General features: G+C 42.3%; 1 protein-coding gene across 8 annotated transcripts in view; it reads left to right on the top strand.

The window, feature by feature from the left end:
* Positions 1-19290, top strand: part of LOC106604565 (E3 ubiquitin-protein ligase RNF130) — a 72164-nt gene that overhangs the window by 18791 nt on the left and 34083 nt on the right. For all 8 annotated transcript variants that reach the window (XM_045718031.2, XM_045718036.2, XM_045718037.2 and 5 more), the window contains exon 3: positions 7972-8166. In XM_045718031.2, coding sequence (XP_045573987.1) covers positions 7972-8166 — 195 coding nt within the window. The remainder of the gene's footprint in view (positions 1-7971; positions 8167-19290) is intronic.

Below are 19290 nucleotides of genomic sequence, written 5' to 3' on the forward strand. Positions count from 1 at the left end.
CCCTCACTCACAGAATACCACTATCAATCACCACTGAGTGTTTACGGGAACAAGAAAGGACGCTTCTCCTTCAGAAACACTCGCTTCTCCTTCTCTGCCTTTCTGAAACACAATCAATGTCTGTGACCTTGTATCAGCCCAGCCTCTATCAGCCCTCTGTGTGTTGGGTCTCTGCTATTAACAGTAGAACCGCTGGGCCTCGATGGGCCCTCCCCCCTTCAAGGTAATGAGCAGTCATTCTGACTGCAACATTCTAACGGTGAAATGAATACATTTCATATATGCTATTGTGAAATTAATCATTTGGTTGTGTTTATGAAGGTTTTAGGTAACATTGCTATATGTAAACAACATTTTACAACTATGAAACGGAACATGTTGGAACGCGGTAAGAGCATCTTTTTATAATGACGCACGGTCAAATGATGAAAACATAAGTAGACTAAACATCACTATAAGCACCAAGTGTGCTTAATAAATAGTGAAAATCAGCACAGAAGCATTTATGTCATTAATGCTTCTACACCTGCATTGCTTACTGTTTGGGGTTTTAGGCTGGGTTTCTGTACAGCACTTTGAGATATCAGCTGATGTAAGAAGGGCTATATAAATACATTTGATTTTGATTTTTGATTTTTTGATTAATGAATGTGTCAATATGACAACAGTCAAAAAATGTCAATTATTGTCAGCTCATGCTTAAATGGTGTGCATCTTCAGGCAATGGCATCAATTGGAGCATGCCCATGTCACATAAACAAGGAAAGATGGTGAGTGCGTTGCTGATGTTGTTTTTTGCTTGGAATGTAAGGCCTGCTCTTTGGGATGATATTTTGTGCTGATAATAGCCTGTGCATTGTCATCATTTAATTTGGTGGGGACACATGCTCAGTGCGCACCATTCTGATTTATTTTTTTTTTAGAATAGATCAATATGATAGAATGGGATGCCCTGTTCTTCATTCACAATTGGTGATTATATAATTATGCGTAGTTCGCTTCCACTCGCTCATTATCTCACCCTTTCTTCCCCATCATACTGATACTTTATTGCTTAGTTACGAGCCCTTTCCCCAAAATGTTCTCTCCTCACCGTTTCATTTGCTGTTATGTATGAAATTAGTTTTGTGTGGTTTAGGTTCGATTCCTGGCTGTGTCACAGCCAGCCGTGACCGGGAGCCCCATGGGGCGGCACACAATTGGCCCAGCGTCGTCCGGGTTAGGGGAAGGTTTGGCCGGTGGTATTTCCTTAGCTGGGTACGTCTCCAATAGCTATCCCCACCTGGATTGTGCAACATTTACCTATTTATTATTTTCAAAAAGCTCTGTAAAATTCATTGTTGTCATTGCTAGACAACCATTTTCAGGTCTTGCCATAGATTTTGAACTACAGAAGATTTAGTCAAAGCTATAACTTGGCCACTCAGGAACCTTCACAGTCTTCTTTGACAGCAACTCAAGTGCAGATGTGGCTTTGTGTTTTAGGTTATTGTCCTGCTGAATGGTAAACTTATCTCTCAGTGTCTGGCGGAAAGCAGACTGAATCAGGTTTTCCTCTAGGATTTTGCCTGTGCTTAGCCTTAAGTCCCAAGTCTTAACGATTACAACCATACCCATACCATGATGCAGCCACCACTATGCTTGACAATATGGAGAGGGGTACTCAGTAAAGTGTTGTATTGGATTTGCCTCAAACATTACACTTTGTATTCTGGACTAAAAGTTAATTGCTTTGCCGCATTTGTGCAGTATTACTTTAGTGCCTTGTGGCAAACAGAATGCATGTTTTGGAATATTTGCATTCTGTACATCCTTCTTTTCACTCTGTCAGTAAGGTTAGTATTGTGGAGTAACTTCAATGTTGTTGATCCATCCTCAGTTTTATCCTATCACAGCCATTAAAGTCTGTAACTGTTTTAAAGTCACCATTGGCTTCATGGTGAAGTCCCTGAGCGGTTTCCTTCCTCTCCGGTACTGAGTTAAGGAGGGCGCCTGTATTCTTTGTGGTGACTGGTTGTATTGATACACCATCCAAAGTGTAATTAATAACTTCACCATGCTCAAAGGGATATTCAATGTCTGCTTTAAAAAACTGTATCCATCTACCAATAGGTGCCCTTCTTTGCGATGCATTGGAAAACCTCCCTGGTCTTTGTGGTTGAATCTGTGTTTGAAATTCAATGCTCGACTAAAACCTTACAGATTATTGTATGTGTGGGGTACAGAGATGAGGTAGTCATTACAAAATCATGTTAAACACTTATTACACACAGAGTGAGTCCATGCAACTTAAGTGGCTTAAGCTAATTTTTACTCAACTTATTTAGGCTTGACATAACAAATATGTTGAATACTTATTGGAGCTTTTCATTTTTAAATGATTTGTAAAATACAATTAAAACACAATTCCACTTTGACATTATGTGGTATTGTCTGTAGGCCAGTGACGACAACCTCAATTTAATCCATTTTAAATTCAAGCTGTAACACAACAAAATGTGGAAAAACTCAAGGGGTGTGAGTACTTTCTGAAGGCACTGTCAAAAGTAGTGAATTATATAAGGAAAATGGTGCCATTTTAGATGCACATAACATATTTTGTCATGGGTTTCCTGCCATAATGAAAAGTTTTGTAGTCCCCTGGTTTAGCAGGGCATGGCTAGTACACAACATTAGGGTTGCAAAAGGTCGGGAACTTTCTGGTAAATTTCAGGATTTTCTTCTGAAATTTTCCATGGGAAGTTAAGCCTTGGAATTTGGGGAATTTTGCTTCAATTCATCAAAAAAGTTAGCTTAACAGTGAACTTTTTGTGGGATACACACAAGGCAATTCTAGGTCTTGTGGCATATTTTGGTTAAACTATCCCCAATTCAATGGAATAGCAACCCTCTGCATGCACAGTGCATTCTTCATCACATGTACAGCTGATTCTCAAGATCTCGCACACTAATGAGATGCTATTGAACCCACACTACTACACTGTCTGAGCCAAGGACTACATGTTTTCTGGTAGATTTTGATTACAATACTGGGTGGGGTGAATATATTTTATATGACATGGTTTTTTGTTAAATAGTAGCCTACAGCAAAGTGTATTTAAATCATTTCTAACTTGTTAACAATTTCTGCTAGTTAGTTTATGCTACAATGTGGGTTTAAAAGCCAACTCGACTCCTTCATTCATTGAATCAGATGGCTCATTCATTACAAAGCCCACTGAAATTGCAAACTTCTTTTGCTTATCTTGCCAATGAAAAAGTAATTAAACTTAGGGATGACATGCCAGCAACAAACGCTGACACTACACATCCAAGTATATCGGACAAAATTATGAAAGACAAGAATTGTACTTTTGAATTCCGTGAAGTCAGTGTGGAAGAGGTGAAAAAATGATTCAGACCCCAGTGGCTTGTCATTGTTGATAGACAATCTGGATGGACAATTACTGAGGATAATAGCAGACGATATTGCCACTCCTATTTGCCACGTCTTCAATTTAAGCCTACTGGAGAGTGTGTGCACTCAGGCCTGGAGAGAAGCTAAAGTCATCCCGCTACTCAAGAATAGTAAAGCCCCCTTTACTGGCTCAAATAGAGCAATCAGCCTGTTACCAACCCTTAGTAAACTTCTGGGAAAAAATGTGTTTGACTAGATACAATGCTATTTCACAGTAAACAAATTGACAACAGAATTTCAGCATGCTTATAGGGAAGGACACTCAACAAGCACAGCACTTACACTAATGACTGATGGTTGGCTGAGAGAAATTGATGATAAAATGATTGGGGACTGTCTTGTTAGACTTCAGTGCAGCTTTTGACATTATCGATCATAGTCTGCTGCTGGAAAAACGTATGTGTTATGGCTTTGTACCCCCTGCTACAATGTGGATAAAGAGTTACTTGTCTAACAGAACACAGAGGGTATTCTTTAATGGAAGCCTCAAATATTGTCCAGTTAGAATCAGGAATTCCCCATGGTAGGTGTTTAGGCCCCTTGCTTTTTTCAATTTTTACTGACAACATGCCATTGACTTTGAGTAAAGCCAGAGTGTCTATGTATGCGGATGACTCAACACTATACATGACAGCTACTACAGCGACTGAAATGACTGCAACACTCAACAAAGAGTTGTAGTTAGTTTCAGAGTGGGTGTCAATGAATAAGTTAGCCCTAGATTGTAAACTGTCATGGTCAAAACATATTGATGCAGTAGTAGCTAAGATGGGGAGAAGTCTGTCTATAATAAAGCAATGCACTGCCTTAACAACACTATCAACAAGGCAGGTTGACTACTGTTAAGTCGTGAGGTCAGGTGCTACAAAAAAGGACTTAGGAAAATTTAAACTGGCTCAGAACAGGACAGCATGGCTGGCCCGTGGATGTACACAGAGAGCTAATATTAATAATATGCATGTCAATCTCTCCTGGCTGAAAGTGGAGGTGAGATTGACTTCATCACTACTTTTATTTATGAGAGGTATTGACATGTTGAATGCACCTAGCTGTCTGACTAAACTACTGGCACACAGCTCGGACACCCATGCATACCCCATAAGAGATGCCACAAGAGGTCTCTTCACAGTCCCCAAGTCTAGAACAGACTATGGGAGGCACACAGTACTACATAGAGCCATGACTATATGGAACTCTATTCCAGATGAACTAACTGATGCAAGCAGTAAAATTAGATTTAAAAAAACATTAAAAAAAGCATCTTGTGGAACAACGGGGACTGTGAAGCAACACAAACATTGGCACAGACACAGGCATACACACACACACATACACACACGATAACATACGCACTATACATACACATGAATTTAGTACTGTAGATATGTGGAAGTGGTAGAGTAGGGGCCTGAGGGCACACAGTGTATTGTGAAATCTGTGAATGTATTGTAATGTTTTTAAAATTGTACAAACTGCCTTAATTTGCTGGACCCCAGGAGGAGTAGCTGCTGCTTTGGCAGCAGCTAATGGGGATCCATAATGAATACAAAACTGAGTGTTAATTCACGTTTCATTTTAAAACATTCATCTTAAATAGTTAGTTAAACAGCTCCTTTGTATCTCTACATGGAATTGTATTAGTTTTTTTGTTGTTTTTTTTTACTAATGTTTTTTCCAGTCTTTATAGGAAAATGCCACGGGCACTATCTGATGCGTGGAGACATTTCCCTGCTGCTAATGTAGAAGGAAAAGCTGTGTACATTTGCAAATACTGTGCCAAATCATATGTGAAGAATGCAACAAAGATACAGAATCGTCTGGCCAAGTGCATAAAGTTCCCTCAGTGCTCACAACAAGAAACCTCTGACAAAAGTCCCTCCTACTTCTATTCGAGGTGAAAATTATGAATCAGACACCTTGTCGATAGCAACAGCTCATGGTCCTCCTTTTTTTGAATCAATGGAGGAACGTAGTCAGAGATGCTGATGAATGTCTTGCTCAAGCTGTGTATGCAACTGGTTCACCTCTGATGCTCACAGGCAATGTGTATTGGAAGAGATTTCTGAATGTTCTTCGCCCAGCATACATCCCTCCAACCAGACATGCTTTATCTGCTCATTTGCTGGATGCAGAGTTCGAGTTCAAGTGAAGGTCAAGCAAATCATAAAGAAAGCAGACTGTATTGCAATCATCTCTGATGGGTGGTTGAATGTTCATGGGCAAGGAATAATTAACTACATCTCCACCCTCAACCAGTATTCTACAAGAGCACAGACACAAGGGACAACAGACACACCGGTCTCTACATTGCAGATCAGCTGAAGGCAGTCATCAATGACCTTGGACCACAGAAGGTATTTGCACCGGTGACAGACAATGCTGTGAACATGAAGGCTGCTTGGTCTAAAGTGGAGGAGTCCTACCCTCACATCACACACACACTGGCTGTGCTGCTCATGCATTGAATCTGCTCCTCAAGGACATCATGGCACTGAAAATAATGGATACACTCTACGAGAGCCAAGGAAATGGTTAGGTATGTGAAGGGTCATCAAGTTATAGCAGCAATCTACCTCACCAAGCAAAGTGAGAAGAATAAGAGCACCACATTGAAGCTGCCCAGCAACACTCATTGGGGTGGTGTTGTCATCATGTTTGACAGTCTCCTGGAGGAGAAGGAGTCTCTCGAAGAAATGGCCATATCACAGTCTGCTGATATGGACAGCCCCATCAAGAGGATCTTCCTGGATGATGTGTTTTGGGAGAGGGTGGTAAGAAGCCTGAAACTCCTGAAACCTATAGCAGTAGCCATTGCACGGATTGAGGGAGACAATGCCATCCTGTCAGATGTTCAGACTCTGCTTGCAGATGTAAGAGAATGAAATCTGTATTGCCCTGCCCACTTCACTGTTGCTCCAAGCAGAGGAAACTGCAGTCCTGAAATACATCAAAAAGCGTGAAGACTTCTGCCTGAAGCTCATACACGCCGCAGCGTACATGTTGGACCCCAAGTATGCTGGCATGAGTATCCTGTCTGGTGCAGAGATCAAGGCCTATGGTGTCATCACTATCGTGTCTCGCCACCTTGGCCTGGATGAGGGCAAGGTTCTTGGCAGTCTGGCGAAGTACACTTCTAAGCAAGGGCTTTGGGATGGAGATGCAATATGGCAGTCGTGCCAACATATATCATCAGCCACCTGGTGGAAGGGACTTTGTGGATCTGAGGCTCTTTCCCCTGTTGCCTCCATTATTCTCCAAATCCCACCAACATCAGCCGCCTCAGAGCACAACTAGTCCTTGTTTGGGAACACACACGCACACACACACACACACACATACACACACACCAAAGCACGCAACAGTTTGATCAATACAAGGGTTGAAAAATTGGTGGCCATCTGGGCAAATTTTAGGCTTTTTGAGCCTGACGAGCCATTCTCAACGAGGTTGGAACGTGACAGTGAAGATGAGGCCTCAGTCTGATGTTCAAGAGGTGGACATTGAGTAGGTCCAGGGAGAAGACATGGAAGCATGAGAGGAAGACAACCAAAGCATTAGTTTCTAGACTATCATTTTGCAGATGTATGTTGAAAATGTTTTGGGGAGATGCGATGGATCATTCAATATTCCCTTTCTTTTGTTGTTCAGTGAAATCATCCCATGTGAAGAGTCAACTCATTTAAACTTCAATTCGTAACTAAATAGTTTTTTTTAACATTTCTATTGGAAGGATTTAGTCATTTGCAATTGTCTACTTATGATAAGGTAAAAGGTTTATGTTTCTGTCTCCATATAATATGGTAAATATATCCAATGCAAAAAACATCTACATTTAAATGGTATTAATATTAATTTGCATATATTTCCATTAATTCCCACGGAAAGTTTCCACCTCCTGAATATTCCCCAAAATGTGCAGCCCTACACAGCATTGACCTGAGTGACCGGTAACTACTGAAGAATTGCCCATTTTGTAAACGGATCATGCTTTTTGCTTAATGTGTAACCCATTTTTCTTTGGTGTCTTCTCGGCAGTCACTCCGTGCAGTACTTAGCTTTGATGTTGTGATTTTGTTTTGCTATGGTGACCCATTCATTATAAGCCACTGGATTTCCTGGTTGTGCATTTGTTAAAGGGCAATAAACTGTGTTTTTTTTAGTTAGCACGAAATGTGAGCTAGTGACTGCTGTCCATAGGCAGCTGTGTGAATTTTAAACGACTTTATACACTGGCAGAAGTTAAGCAACTCACAGAGACTGAGGTGTGTGTGTGTGTGTCGGGGAGGGGGGGGGGTCTAATCCACTCCCTCTATATGCTGTATCTGTGCAGGGGTGAACCCCCACAGTAGTTCCATGCTATGACTTTTGACTTACAATCACTTTATTTGATTACTCAATTATATATGAATGAGTTATAAGTAGTTTATCAGCATCCCTTCAAATACACTGACACCACTCACCATTTTATACAGCCTGGTATGGTTCCTAACCCTTCACCCCTCCCCCCTCTCCAGTGGTGGACCGGCAGGGCTGCAACCCCCACACTCGCTTCGTGGTGCCTCCTCGGACGGGGCACTGGGTGGCCCTACTGCAGCGCGGCAACTGCACCTTCAAGGAGAAGATCCTCAAGGCCTCGGCCTTCAACGCCTCAGCCGTGCTCATCTACAACAACAACTCCAATGAGGACACCGTCAAGATGGGCCACGAAGGTCAGTTCACATAGTGTCATATTCAAATGGGTTGTTTATACAGCTAAGGAACTTAACTGTTAATTTGCTCCAACGGTGCCGTACTATTATGGCGGACCCTGTAAAACAACAAATTTCACTGCACCTATCCAGTGTATGTGACAATAAAACATAAAATTAAAATGTATTAATTGTATGCCTTGGAATTGTTATATGGCAATGTATGGACTATGTATGGCTTTATATGGGTTTTGATTTGACTCATATAAAACAACTCCATGGAGGACACCGTCTCGATGTATTCATATGGGTTATTATCCATATGGCTTATGCATGACCAGGTAGTCATTTTCTTATGGGTACGTATGGCTTGGCCTATTTATATGGGTTCATTGCTTATACATGCTATTCATCTGGCTTGTTTGTATGGCTCTTGTTATATGGTCTTATAGCCAGCTAGCCTGCTGTATTGGTGGTGAAGTTAGCATTTAGCTATTTTTATATGGTGCTCATATCCAGCTAGCCTGCTGTGTTGGTGAAGTTAGCATTTAGTGCTTGTTATATGGTGTTCTAGCCAGCTAACCTGCTGTGTTGGTGGTGAAGTTAGCATTTAGCTATTGTTATATGTTGTTATAGCTAGCTAACCTACTGTGTTGGTGGTGAAATTAGCATTTAGCTGTTGCCATATGGTGTTATAGCCAGCTAACCTGCTGCATTGGTGGGTGTATGGCATTATACTGCCTGCCAAGGGTCATTTGTGTGTGTGTGTGTGTGTGTGTGTGTGTGTGTGGGGGGGGGGCATATAGCAGTCATAGTGCAGTGTGTTTGCTGGCAGTTTGTTGTTTGTGGCTGCAGGGGACAGTAGAGGGGACAGACGATGTGTCTGTCCTGACTGAAGGACATGGAGACTGACTCCTGCGTGCTGGACCTCAGCCACAATCACAGCCAAACACCAACACAGCCAGCAGGCTTGGGTATGGCCGGTGTACTGTTACAATGCAACCCCCACAGATACACACACGTGGGCCAACACGGGTACACAAACATATTTCGTCACAGCTGTCTCTCTCTCTCCTTTGCTTCACATGTGTTTCTTCCTACTCACTCTGTCATTGCTACCATCACTGTCTGTCTCAGCTTATTTTGGCCACAATGTAAAGTTGTATGAGTAAAGTCAGACCTTCTGACCTTTGGATCACAATTTTTTCTATGAAGCTTGTTTAAAAACATCCATTATAATATAACCAGATACTTGAATGACTCTCCTGTATGAGTGAGTGATTGACAGTAGCTGACGGCTAGCCTAGAGCTGTTTTGCATGTCACCTTAGCGTCACCCCACCCCAGGGGATACCCTGAGATAATTCAAGCTAGCGTTGAAAAGCCTGCATGAATGAGACAATAACGAAAGATTCTAGTGAGGAGGTGAAGAGAGAATGAGAGGGGGCGGGAGCTGGTGTAGAATCACTATAGCACTGAGGAGCCGATCGTTGGGAATGTGTAACCTTTTATTTAACTAGCCAAGTCAGTTAGGAACAAATTCTTATTTACAATAACGGCCTACCCCACCCAAACCCGGATGACGCTGGGCCAATTGTGCGCTGCCCTAAGGGACTCCCAATCACAGCCGAATGTGATTCAGCCTGGATTCGAACCAGGGACTGTAGTGATGCCTCTTGCTCTGAGATGCAGTGCCTTAGACCGCTGCGCCACTCGGGAGCCCAGGCAGGCAGACAGTGGTGGTTAGAGGACAGGAAACGGGAGGAGCGAGGAAAATAAATACTGAGAAAGGAGAGAGGGGATGAAAGAAAACAGAGAAATATTGTATAGCATCCATAGACCTGGTAAGCCATGCAGACAATGGTTGTTTGAGTCTCGCAGCGGTAGGAGAAGCAAGGGAAAGGGAGGGAGGAAGTGGGAGGGATAGAGAAGAGTCAGAAGGTGTGACGGCACTATCTGGGTGGGATCGATGGGCTGTTTATAAATATAGAAGGAGTCCCATGACTAATTTATAAGGTCATTTTCTACCATGAACGAACGGTGGAATGCTGATAGTTCCCCTGAGCGCATACTATTCAGTATCGATCGCTGTTTGCCTGAAAAGCACATAATTTATCACGGGTGGGAATTATTTATTAATGTCATGGAATATGGGATATGCTGTATATGGATTTGACTTTGAAGGAAGAAGAACCACAGCTGTGGTGTGTGTGTGTGTGTGGAGGGGGGGTGTATGCATGCTGTGCACATATTTGTGTGTGTGTTTCTCTGTGCAGCAGCAGCACTAATACAGTGCAAGAGAGATAAGGGCAAACCAGAGATGATGCGTGGAGATATGGGTCAGAGATAGACATCAGCCTTGCACAAGAAGGCACACTGACAACCTCTTAAGGTTCTGCCCCTTTTTTTTTTCAATTTGCGCCTAAAATGACACCCAAATCTAACTGCCTGTAGCTCAGGCCCTGAAGCAAGGATATGCATATTCTTGGTACCATTTTGAAAGGAAACATTGTTTTTATGGAAATGTGAAAGGAATGTAGGATAATATAACACAATAGATCTGGTAAATGATAATACAAAGAAAAAAAAAGTTTTTTCTTTTTTTTGTACCATCTTTGAAATGCAAGAGAAACGCCATAATGAATTATTCCAGCCCAAGTGCAAATTGGATTTTGGCCACAGGCAGCAGTGTATGTGCAAAGTTTTAGACTGGTGCAATGAACCATTGCATTTCTGTTCAAAATGTTGTATCAAGACGGCCCAAATGTGCCTTTGTTTATTAATGACTTCATGTTCAGAATTGTGCACTCTCAAACAATAGCATGGTATTATTTCACTGTAATAGATACTGTAAATTGGACAGTGCAGTTAGATTAACACTAATTTAAGCTTTCTGCCAATATAAGATATGTCTATGTCCTGGGAAATGTTCTTGTTAATTACAACCTCATGCTAATCGCATTAGCGCAACCGTCCCATGGAACTAGGCAAGTTAGTTAAGAACAAATTCTTATTAACAATGACTGCCTACACCGGCCAAACCCGGATGACGTTAGGCCAATTGTGCGCCGCCCTATAGGACTCCCAATCACGGCCGGTTGTGACACAGCCTGGATTCAAACCAGGGTGTCTGTAGTGACGCCTCTAGCACTGAGATGCAGTGCCTTAGACCGCTGCGCCACTCGGGAGCTCTGTTACTGTGCTGACTGGCATGTCACAGGTCTAGGAACAGCTTACCTTACCCAAGTAATACCCTTAACCATTAGGGGTAAAAACAATATCCAGGCCTTGGATTACTATCTGGAAGCAAGCCATCACAGCAGGTTTAGATTCAGCCCTTAGGGGCCACCTATAAAACATAGCCAGAGAGGGAGGCATGAAAACATGCCTGGCCACGTGCGTGCCTGGCTCTCTCTGTTTTCTTCTGTGGTGAATGGGCACGTTCCTGCCCTGCTCTCTCTCTGATTTCCTCAGTGGTGAATGCCTGTCTGTAGACTTAGCTGTGGCGATTTACAGATAACTGTTTAGAGCTGGAGGGGGAAGAGGAGAGGGAGGGTGGGGAGAGGGGGGGTGCACAAGTATATTAACGTGCCTTTCTTGCAAGCTCTAAACCCAACAATGCAGTAATCATTAACTATGTAATACAAAAACACATGAGAAATAAGAAGTAAGGAAGCTATATACAGGGTCAGTCAGTTCCAGTACCATATTTACAATGTGCAGGGATACTGGAGTAATAGAAGTAGATATGTTTAGGGTAAGGTGACTAGGCATTAGGATATGTGATGAACAGAGTAGCAGCAGCAGCGTATATGATGATTGTGTGTAACGTCAGTATAAATGTATAGCACCAGTCAAAGGTTTGGACACACTTAATCATTCCAAGGTTTTTATTTTTATTTTCCACATTGTAGAATAATAGTGAAGACAAACTATGAAATAACACATATGGAATCATGTAGTAACCAAAAAAGTGTTAAACAAATTTTTATATTTTTAACCTCTCTAGGGGAGGTGGGACGAAATCATCCCACACTATTCAACAGCCAGTGAAAAATCAGAGCGCCAGATTTAAAACCACAAAATGTCATAATTCAAAGTTCTCAAACATAGGACTATTTTACACCATTTTATAGATACACTTCTCCTGATTCAAACCACGTTGTCCGATTTCCAAAAGGCTTTACAGCGAAAGCAAAACATTAGATTATGTTAGGAGAGTACATCGACACAATAACCACACATTTTCTAAGCAACTAGCATGCATCACAAAAACCCAAAACACAGCTAAATGAAGCACTAACCTTTGACGATCTTCATCAGATGACACTCCTAGGACAAAATGTTATACAATACATGCATTTTTTTGTTCGATGAAGTTCATATTTATATATAAAAACAGCATTTTACATTGGCGCGTGACGTTCAGAAAATATTTTGCCTCCAATGCTGCCGGTGAATCAGCACCAACATTGCTAAAATATTAAACTGTCATTCCAAGAATTATAGATTAACATCTCCTGAATGCAACCGCATTGCTAGATTTCAAAATAACTTTACTGGGAAATCACACTTTGCAATAATCTGAGTACTGTGCTCAGAAAAAAACACTAGGCGATACAGATAGCCGCCATGTTGGAGTCATCTAAAAAATAAATAGTATTAGAAATATTCACTTACCTTTGATGATCTTCATCAGAAGGCACTTCCAGAAATCCCAGGTACTCAACAAATGTTGTTTTGTTCGATAAAATCCATAATTTATGTACAAATAGCTTATTGTTGTTCGCGCGTTCAGTTCAGCTACTCCAAATGTAGGAAGCGCGCGGACAATGTCACGACGAAAAGTCAAAAAAATGGTATTTACGTTCGTTAAAACATGTCAAACGTTGTAAAACATCAATCTTTAGGGCCTTGTGTAAATACTGTTGAGAATCAAATATATTTTAGATTCTTCAAACACTTTTTTGGTTACTACATGATTCCATATGTGTGATTTGTATAGTTTTGATGTCTTCACTGTTATTCTACAATAGAAAAACCCTTGAATGAGTAGGTGTGTCCAAACTTTTGACTGGTTCTGCATGTGCATATTATGTTTGTGTGAGCAAATGATGAATTGAGTGTTAGTGTGTATGTTGGAGTGACAGTGTGCATGAGTGTGTAGTTCCCTGTGAATGTGCATAGGGAGAGTGCAAAAATAAAATACAAGTGTCAACTCCGTCTGTGTAGCCATTTTGTTAGCTATTTAGTGGTCTTATGGCTTGGGGATAAAAGCTGTTCAAGAGCCTGTTGGTGTCAGACTTAATGCACCGGTACCTTTGCTGTCGGGAAGCACAGAGAACAGTCTATAGCTTGGGTGGCTGGAGTCTTTAATGATTTTCTGGGCCTTCCTTTCACACTGATATAGAGGTCCTGCATGGCAGGGAGCTCAGCCCCAGTAATGTACAGAGCTGTCCGCACCACCCTCTGTAGCGACATGCGATCGAGCGCGGTGCTTCTAACTAAACCAAGCAATGAATTAGCCAGTCAAGATGCTCTCAATTGTACAGCTGTAGACATTTTTGAGGATTTGAGGGCCAATGCCAAACCTTTTCAACCTCCTGAGGGGGAAGAGGCGCTTTCGCACCTTCTTCACGACCGTGCGTGTGTATGTGGACCATTTTTAAGTCTTTAGTGATTTGGACACTGAGGAACTTGAAGCTCTCGACCTACTCCACTGCAGCCCTGTTGATGTGGATGGGGGCGTGCTTGCCCTCCAGTTTCCTGTAGTCCCACGATCAGCTCCTTGGACTTACTGATGTTGAATGAGAGATTGTTGTCCTGACACCACACTGCCAGGTCACTGACCTCCCTGTAGGCCCTCTCATTGTCGCCGGTGATCAGGCCTACCACCGTCGTGTCGTCAGCGTTCCCACACAGTTTTGGGTGAACAAGGGAGTACAGGAGGGGACTAAGCACACACCCCTGTGGGGCCCCCATGTTGAGGGTCAGCGTGGCGGAGGAGATGTTACCTGGAGGAGATTCCTACCCTCATCACCTGCTGTCTGCCCGTCAGGAAGCATGATCCAGTTGCAGAAAGTCCTAAGCTTGGTGACGAGCTTGGAGGGGACAATTGTGCTGAACGCTGAGCTGTAGTCAATGAACAGCATTTTCACATAGGTATTCCTCTTTTCTAGGCGGGTAAGGGCAGTGTGGAGTGTAGTTGAGATTGCGTCGTCTATGGATCTGTTTGGGCAGTATGCAAATTGGGGTGGCTCTGGGATGATGGAGTTGATGTGTGCCATAACCAGCCTCTCAAAGCGCTTCACGATTTATAGATGTGAGTGCTACAGGGTGGTAGTCATTGTGGGAGAGGGAGAGAGCGAGAGAATCTTGTTTATGCCTGCTCTTGTGGTCCCTGCAGTCTCATTCTAGCCAAGCGTCTTACTGTGTTTTTGGCTGTGTTATCAGCCAATTACCTGTAGGCAACTGTGCTTACATGCGTGAGCGTATGTTATCAGAGTGACAGCATCTCTGGGACTGTGGTAGTCACGAGGCTGAGGACCTGGCTGTATCATTGTGTGACAAACAGGTGAAGGTTAGTTAATGCTCTCCGTGGACGCTCAGACAGGACAGACACACCAGATGACTACTGTATGAGTCATCAGAGAATAGACTGTTGGCTTATGCCCCTGCTCTGACGCAACACACACTCACTGAAGAGCGTGCACACACACACACCATTTTTAAAAATGTTTTACTTAACCTTTATTTAACTAGGTAAGTCAGTTAAAAACAAATTCTTATTTACCATGATGGCCTAGGAACAGTGGGTTAACTTCCTTGTTCAGGGGCAGAACAACAGATTTTTACCTTGTCAGCTCAGGGATTCGATCTAGCAACTGTTCGGTTACTGGCCCAAAGCTCTAATCACTAGGCTACCTAATATATCATTCCTCTCTGTGTAAAGTCATTTAGACACTTAGCAACACTTAACATTGTTTCCATTATACCATCATGTATTTACTGATGAAAGCAAACCACTTTAGATGTATTCTGTTTTAAATGAACGGTTTTGGAGTTTAATCACAGAAGTCTTTTTATCCAATTTAAGTGCGACTCAAAGGTCAACCCAAAGTATTGCTCCTTTTTTCTGTGTTCGCGTGTTCATATACTTTCAGGGTTACAGAGTAGGAGGGTATGAGACTAGTTCATCTTAACTTTAAAAGATATTAACATCCAGGCCTTTAGCATGTGGCACTGGAGTTAATAAGTCAAGCTGCGTCATGGCCCCTGGGCTATGGTATAACACTTGTGCTGGGTCTGTTATGGCCTAGCCAGTGCTGGGTCTATGGTGAACTGGCCTAGCCTAGCCAGTGCTGGGTCTATGGTGAACTGGCCTAGCCTAGCCAGTGCTGGGTCTATGGTGAACTGGCCTAGCCTAACCAGTGCTGGGTCTATGGTGAACTAGCCTGGCCCCATAAATCTAATAATTTAATGGTAGCGGCCTGCTGTGCACGGCCCATTGTTTTGACTGGCCGTGATTTCCCATCGATCCCTGGTTAATAGAGTGCATCATAAAGGCAGGTGCACTTCTTTTGCGATAAGCAGAGGTGGTGCAGATCGTGTGTGCGTGTTTTGTGTTGATGCACATCGGATATAGATAAAAATTGTGCAATTATACACGCTCTAACCACTAGGCTACCTGCCGCCCCAAATGCCAGGAGTGTGCCTAGTTAATTAAAAGATAAATAAAAAATCATATCGGAGTGATACTAACAAATCAATGCGGGCCCCCTGGCTGGTAATTCGACCATGATAACAAGTTTAAATACTTGGCCGCTAAACTAATTTACCAATCTAAAAAAAGTTAGCTGACATGGGCTAATTGATTGTCTTAACTAGATAAAAACTGATGCACAACCAAATTTGGAAATTGCACCTTATGTATTCTACTATTCTACCTCTCAACAGTAAGTTGAGACCCTGACTGAGTTCCTCAGGAAGGAATTGATCAGAGGGCCTTCAAAATGCGGGTCGCCAGTTGCCCGTCCCTGGTTTAGTGAGGGCAATTCATATTTATATTAGGTTAAAACAGGCCTTTTACAAGATTAAATCATAACAGGAGCATTTGAATCTTCTTAAAGAGATGGAATCCAGACAGGCTACTTTAGGAAACTCTCCGAATGGACATATAGGCCTATGGAGAGAATCAGCAAACTCGCATACACACATACCCCCGTAAAAGCACCTGTCAATCAAAGCCACCAGCGTATGTCCGACACAAGCAAATATTTCTCCTTTCCTTAAAACAAATTAAAAACGTATTATACACAACGCAAAGGACTAGAGGGAATTAACGATCAATGGAAAGTTATTTTTGAGTTCAACATCTGTTTAGAATCTGTGTAAGGCTTTCAGTCCTGGACTCATAGCTACGTGTGACAAGATATCAGTGGTCTGAATCGTCTATACATTGAGCCTGAAACAGGATACTTGTTATTTGGTCATTGGCCCAATTTTACTGCAAGGAATTCTAATTGGTCAACCACAGGCTAGGGTTGGGGGTTATAAATTACATAATGTATCTTTTGTTCTGTGGAGAGAACTGAGGACAGGAAAGAAGGAACATCTACCTCTCAGCATAGCATATATGATTTGTTATTTTTGAATAAACCTATTTTTCTCCCCCTGATTTGTTTTGGGGTCTGTGTTATTGAAGAATAACATCAACTGCTAACAGCTATAAGATGATGAATTAAAACTGAGCTGCTGTTCCTCTCGTGGAAGGCCTGCCCACTGAAAGACCTCTCCATCATGGTTGACAACTCCACGTTGACCCCCCTCCCAGAGTGTATAGAACCTTGGCGTGACCCTGGTCAACACCTTGACGTTCTTTGCAAAACATCAAAGCAGAGACTCGCTCCTGCAGGTTCATGTTCTACAACATCTATAGAGTATGACCCTACCTCACACAGGAAGCAGCACAGGTCCTAATCCAGGCAGTTGTCCTCTCCTGTCTGGACTACTGAAACTCTCTGTTGGCTGGGCTCCCTGCTTGTGCCATCAAACCCCTGCAAAGTATCCAGAATACTGCAGCCTGCCTGGTGTTCAACTGACCCTCCCTACCTTCAGGCTATGCTCAAACCCTACACCCCAACCCAAACACTCCATTCTGCCACCTCTGGTCTCTTGGCCCTCTCACCACGTTAAGGAAAAATGTACTTAATATGACTGTGTGGTTGTCCCACCTAGCTATCTTAAGATGAATGCACTGTAATTCACTCTGAATAAGAGCATCTGCTAAGTGACTAAAATAACAGTGTAAATGAATTGACAATGAAAGTGTGAAGGGGACAGCTATGCTATAGTATGAAGATAAGATCATTAAAATAGAAACAAATACAACATGTTGCCTATTTATCAGCCTCGCTGATTATCGAGTGGGAGTGTTGGGAAGATTATTCAAATACTGTGAGGAACTATTATCACTTGAATGGATGTTAACAAAAGCGGACTGAGAAGCCCAGCTGAGCACTTGAATTTGACATTTGCGAGAAGTAGGCCAGGTATTTCTATGTGTGCTCAGGTGTACGAGCTCCATTATCAGGACAGAGAAACCAGACACATGCTCATTGCTCACATGGAGCGCGTAAATGATGGTTATGAAATAAACCAAAACTTGTTTCTCTCAAGTGTAGCAGGTTTTGAACTCTACAAACAACATTTCCATTCCGAGAATGAGAATGGTATATTACTGTAATTAATACATATTTTAATGTAACCAAATGACAGGGATTAGTGGTAAATTGCCTGTTTTACAAACGGTAGGCTACCACATGGGCATTCATAGAAGTACATTATGGGCCGACATTGTAAAGCCTAGGCTACTATTCTACATTGCGGGGATAGGAGGACGACAAAGAAAATGGGGTTTCACCAAGGGCACCATATCGGCCAGGACACGGCCTGATCAGTGTTGATTCATCTAGAAATGAAGAAAAGATTCCGTATCAAATTATACCATGCCAGGTTGAAGAGGATTGGCACATTGTCCATTTGACACAACATTAGAGCATTATAGGCCTCAGAGCCAGTACAACCTTGTCGACTGCTGTTGAATAATTAATGAATAGTCAGACACATGCAACCTTTTTTAATAAAATACCTATTTATTTGTTTACTAGCAAGCAAAGAAAACGTACATTGTGTAAAAGATTGTCCACACATCAAACAATATTTGTGCTGAAGTGCCGTAGCCTGTAGCGCTCTACACCCCCGCCCGTCTAGCAGATCGCTGCTGGAGCATCGAAGGAGGAGAGGAGGAAATGTAGAAAGTTTTTAATAAACTAAGTTACCAAAAAAATTGTTTATAATCATTAGTGAACACACCCACTATTAGGTCAAGTTTATCTACATGAAATTAAAGATAATTAAACGGTTTTGATGGTTATTTTATTTTCATGATGGTCTTCATCTATAACTGTCAGCTACACGGTTATTACATTTTTGTCACAGCCCTATTGATACCATCTGAAAAACTGTAATTGTGGGGTGAACTATCCCTTTAATTGTGGGGTGAACTATCCCTTTAATTGTGGAGTGAACTATCCCTTTAAGTACACGCAAACCTTGGGATTCCAAATCCGAATGACCACAACAAAACCAGCCCCCTTAGCCAATGTTAACAAATCCCTTCCTCCCTCTCTCCTCTTCCTCCTCGTCTTTGTCAGGTAGCTCAGTGCAAAGGTGGCCTCAATCGCCACATCTCCTGTGGCACCCGTGCTCCCGAAAAAAGCTGAGTAAGGAGCCAGGCGGCTTTTGGCTAAAGGGCACCTTTAAGAGAGGGCTTCCACAGAGGAGAGAGGGAGGGAAAGGTATAGAGAAAGCGATTGAGAGAGGTAGAGATCAATAGCGTAATGACTTAACCTGTTGCCTTTCAGCCTGTACGACAGGGAGTCATTATACCCAGCCTTCTGAATTACAGACCTTTCTTTCTCTCTCTTTCTCATGTTCTCTTTCTCTGAACAAGAAAAAAAAAAGTATTGGAGGAATTCCCATCTCATAAGAAGCAGCCATGGTTTATTGATAATTCAAAGTCAAACTTCTCAAGGACGTTTGGTGATTTTAAAAAGGAGATGATTGAGCTGTCAGGGAATGTCTT

The sequence above is a fragment of the Salmo salar genome, chromosome 05 (assembly GCF_965601325.2).
Source record: "Salmo salar chromosome 05, fSalSal1, whole genome shotgun sequence".
Lineage (NCBI taxonomy): Eukaryota > Metazoa > Chordata > Actinopteri > Salmoniformes > Salmonidae > Salmo > Salmo salar.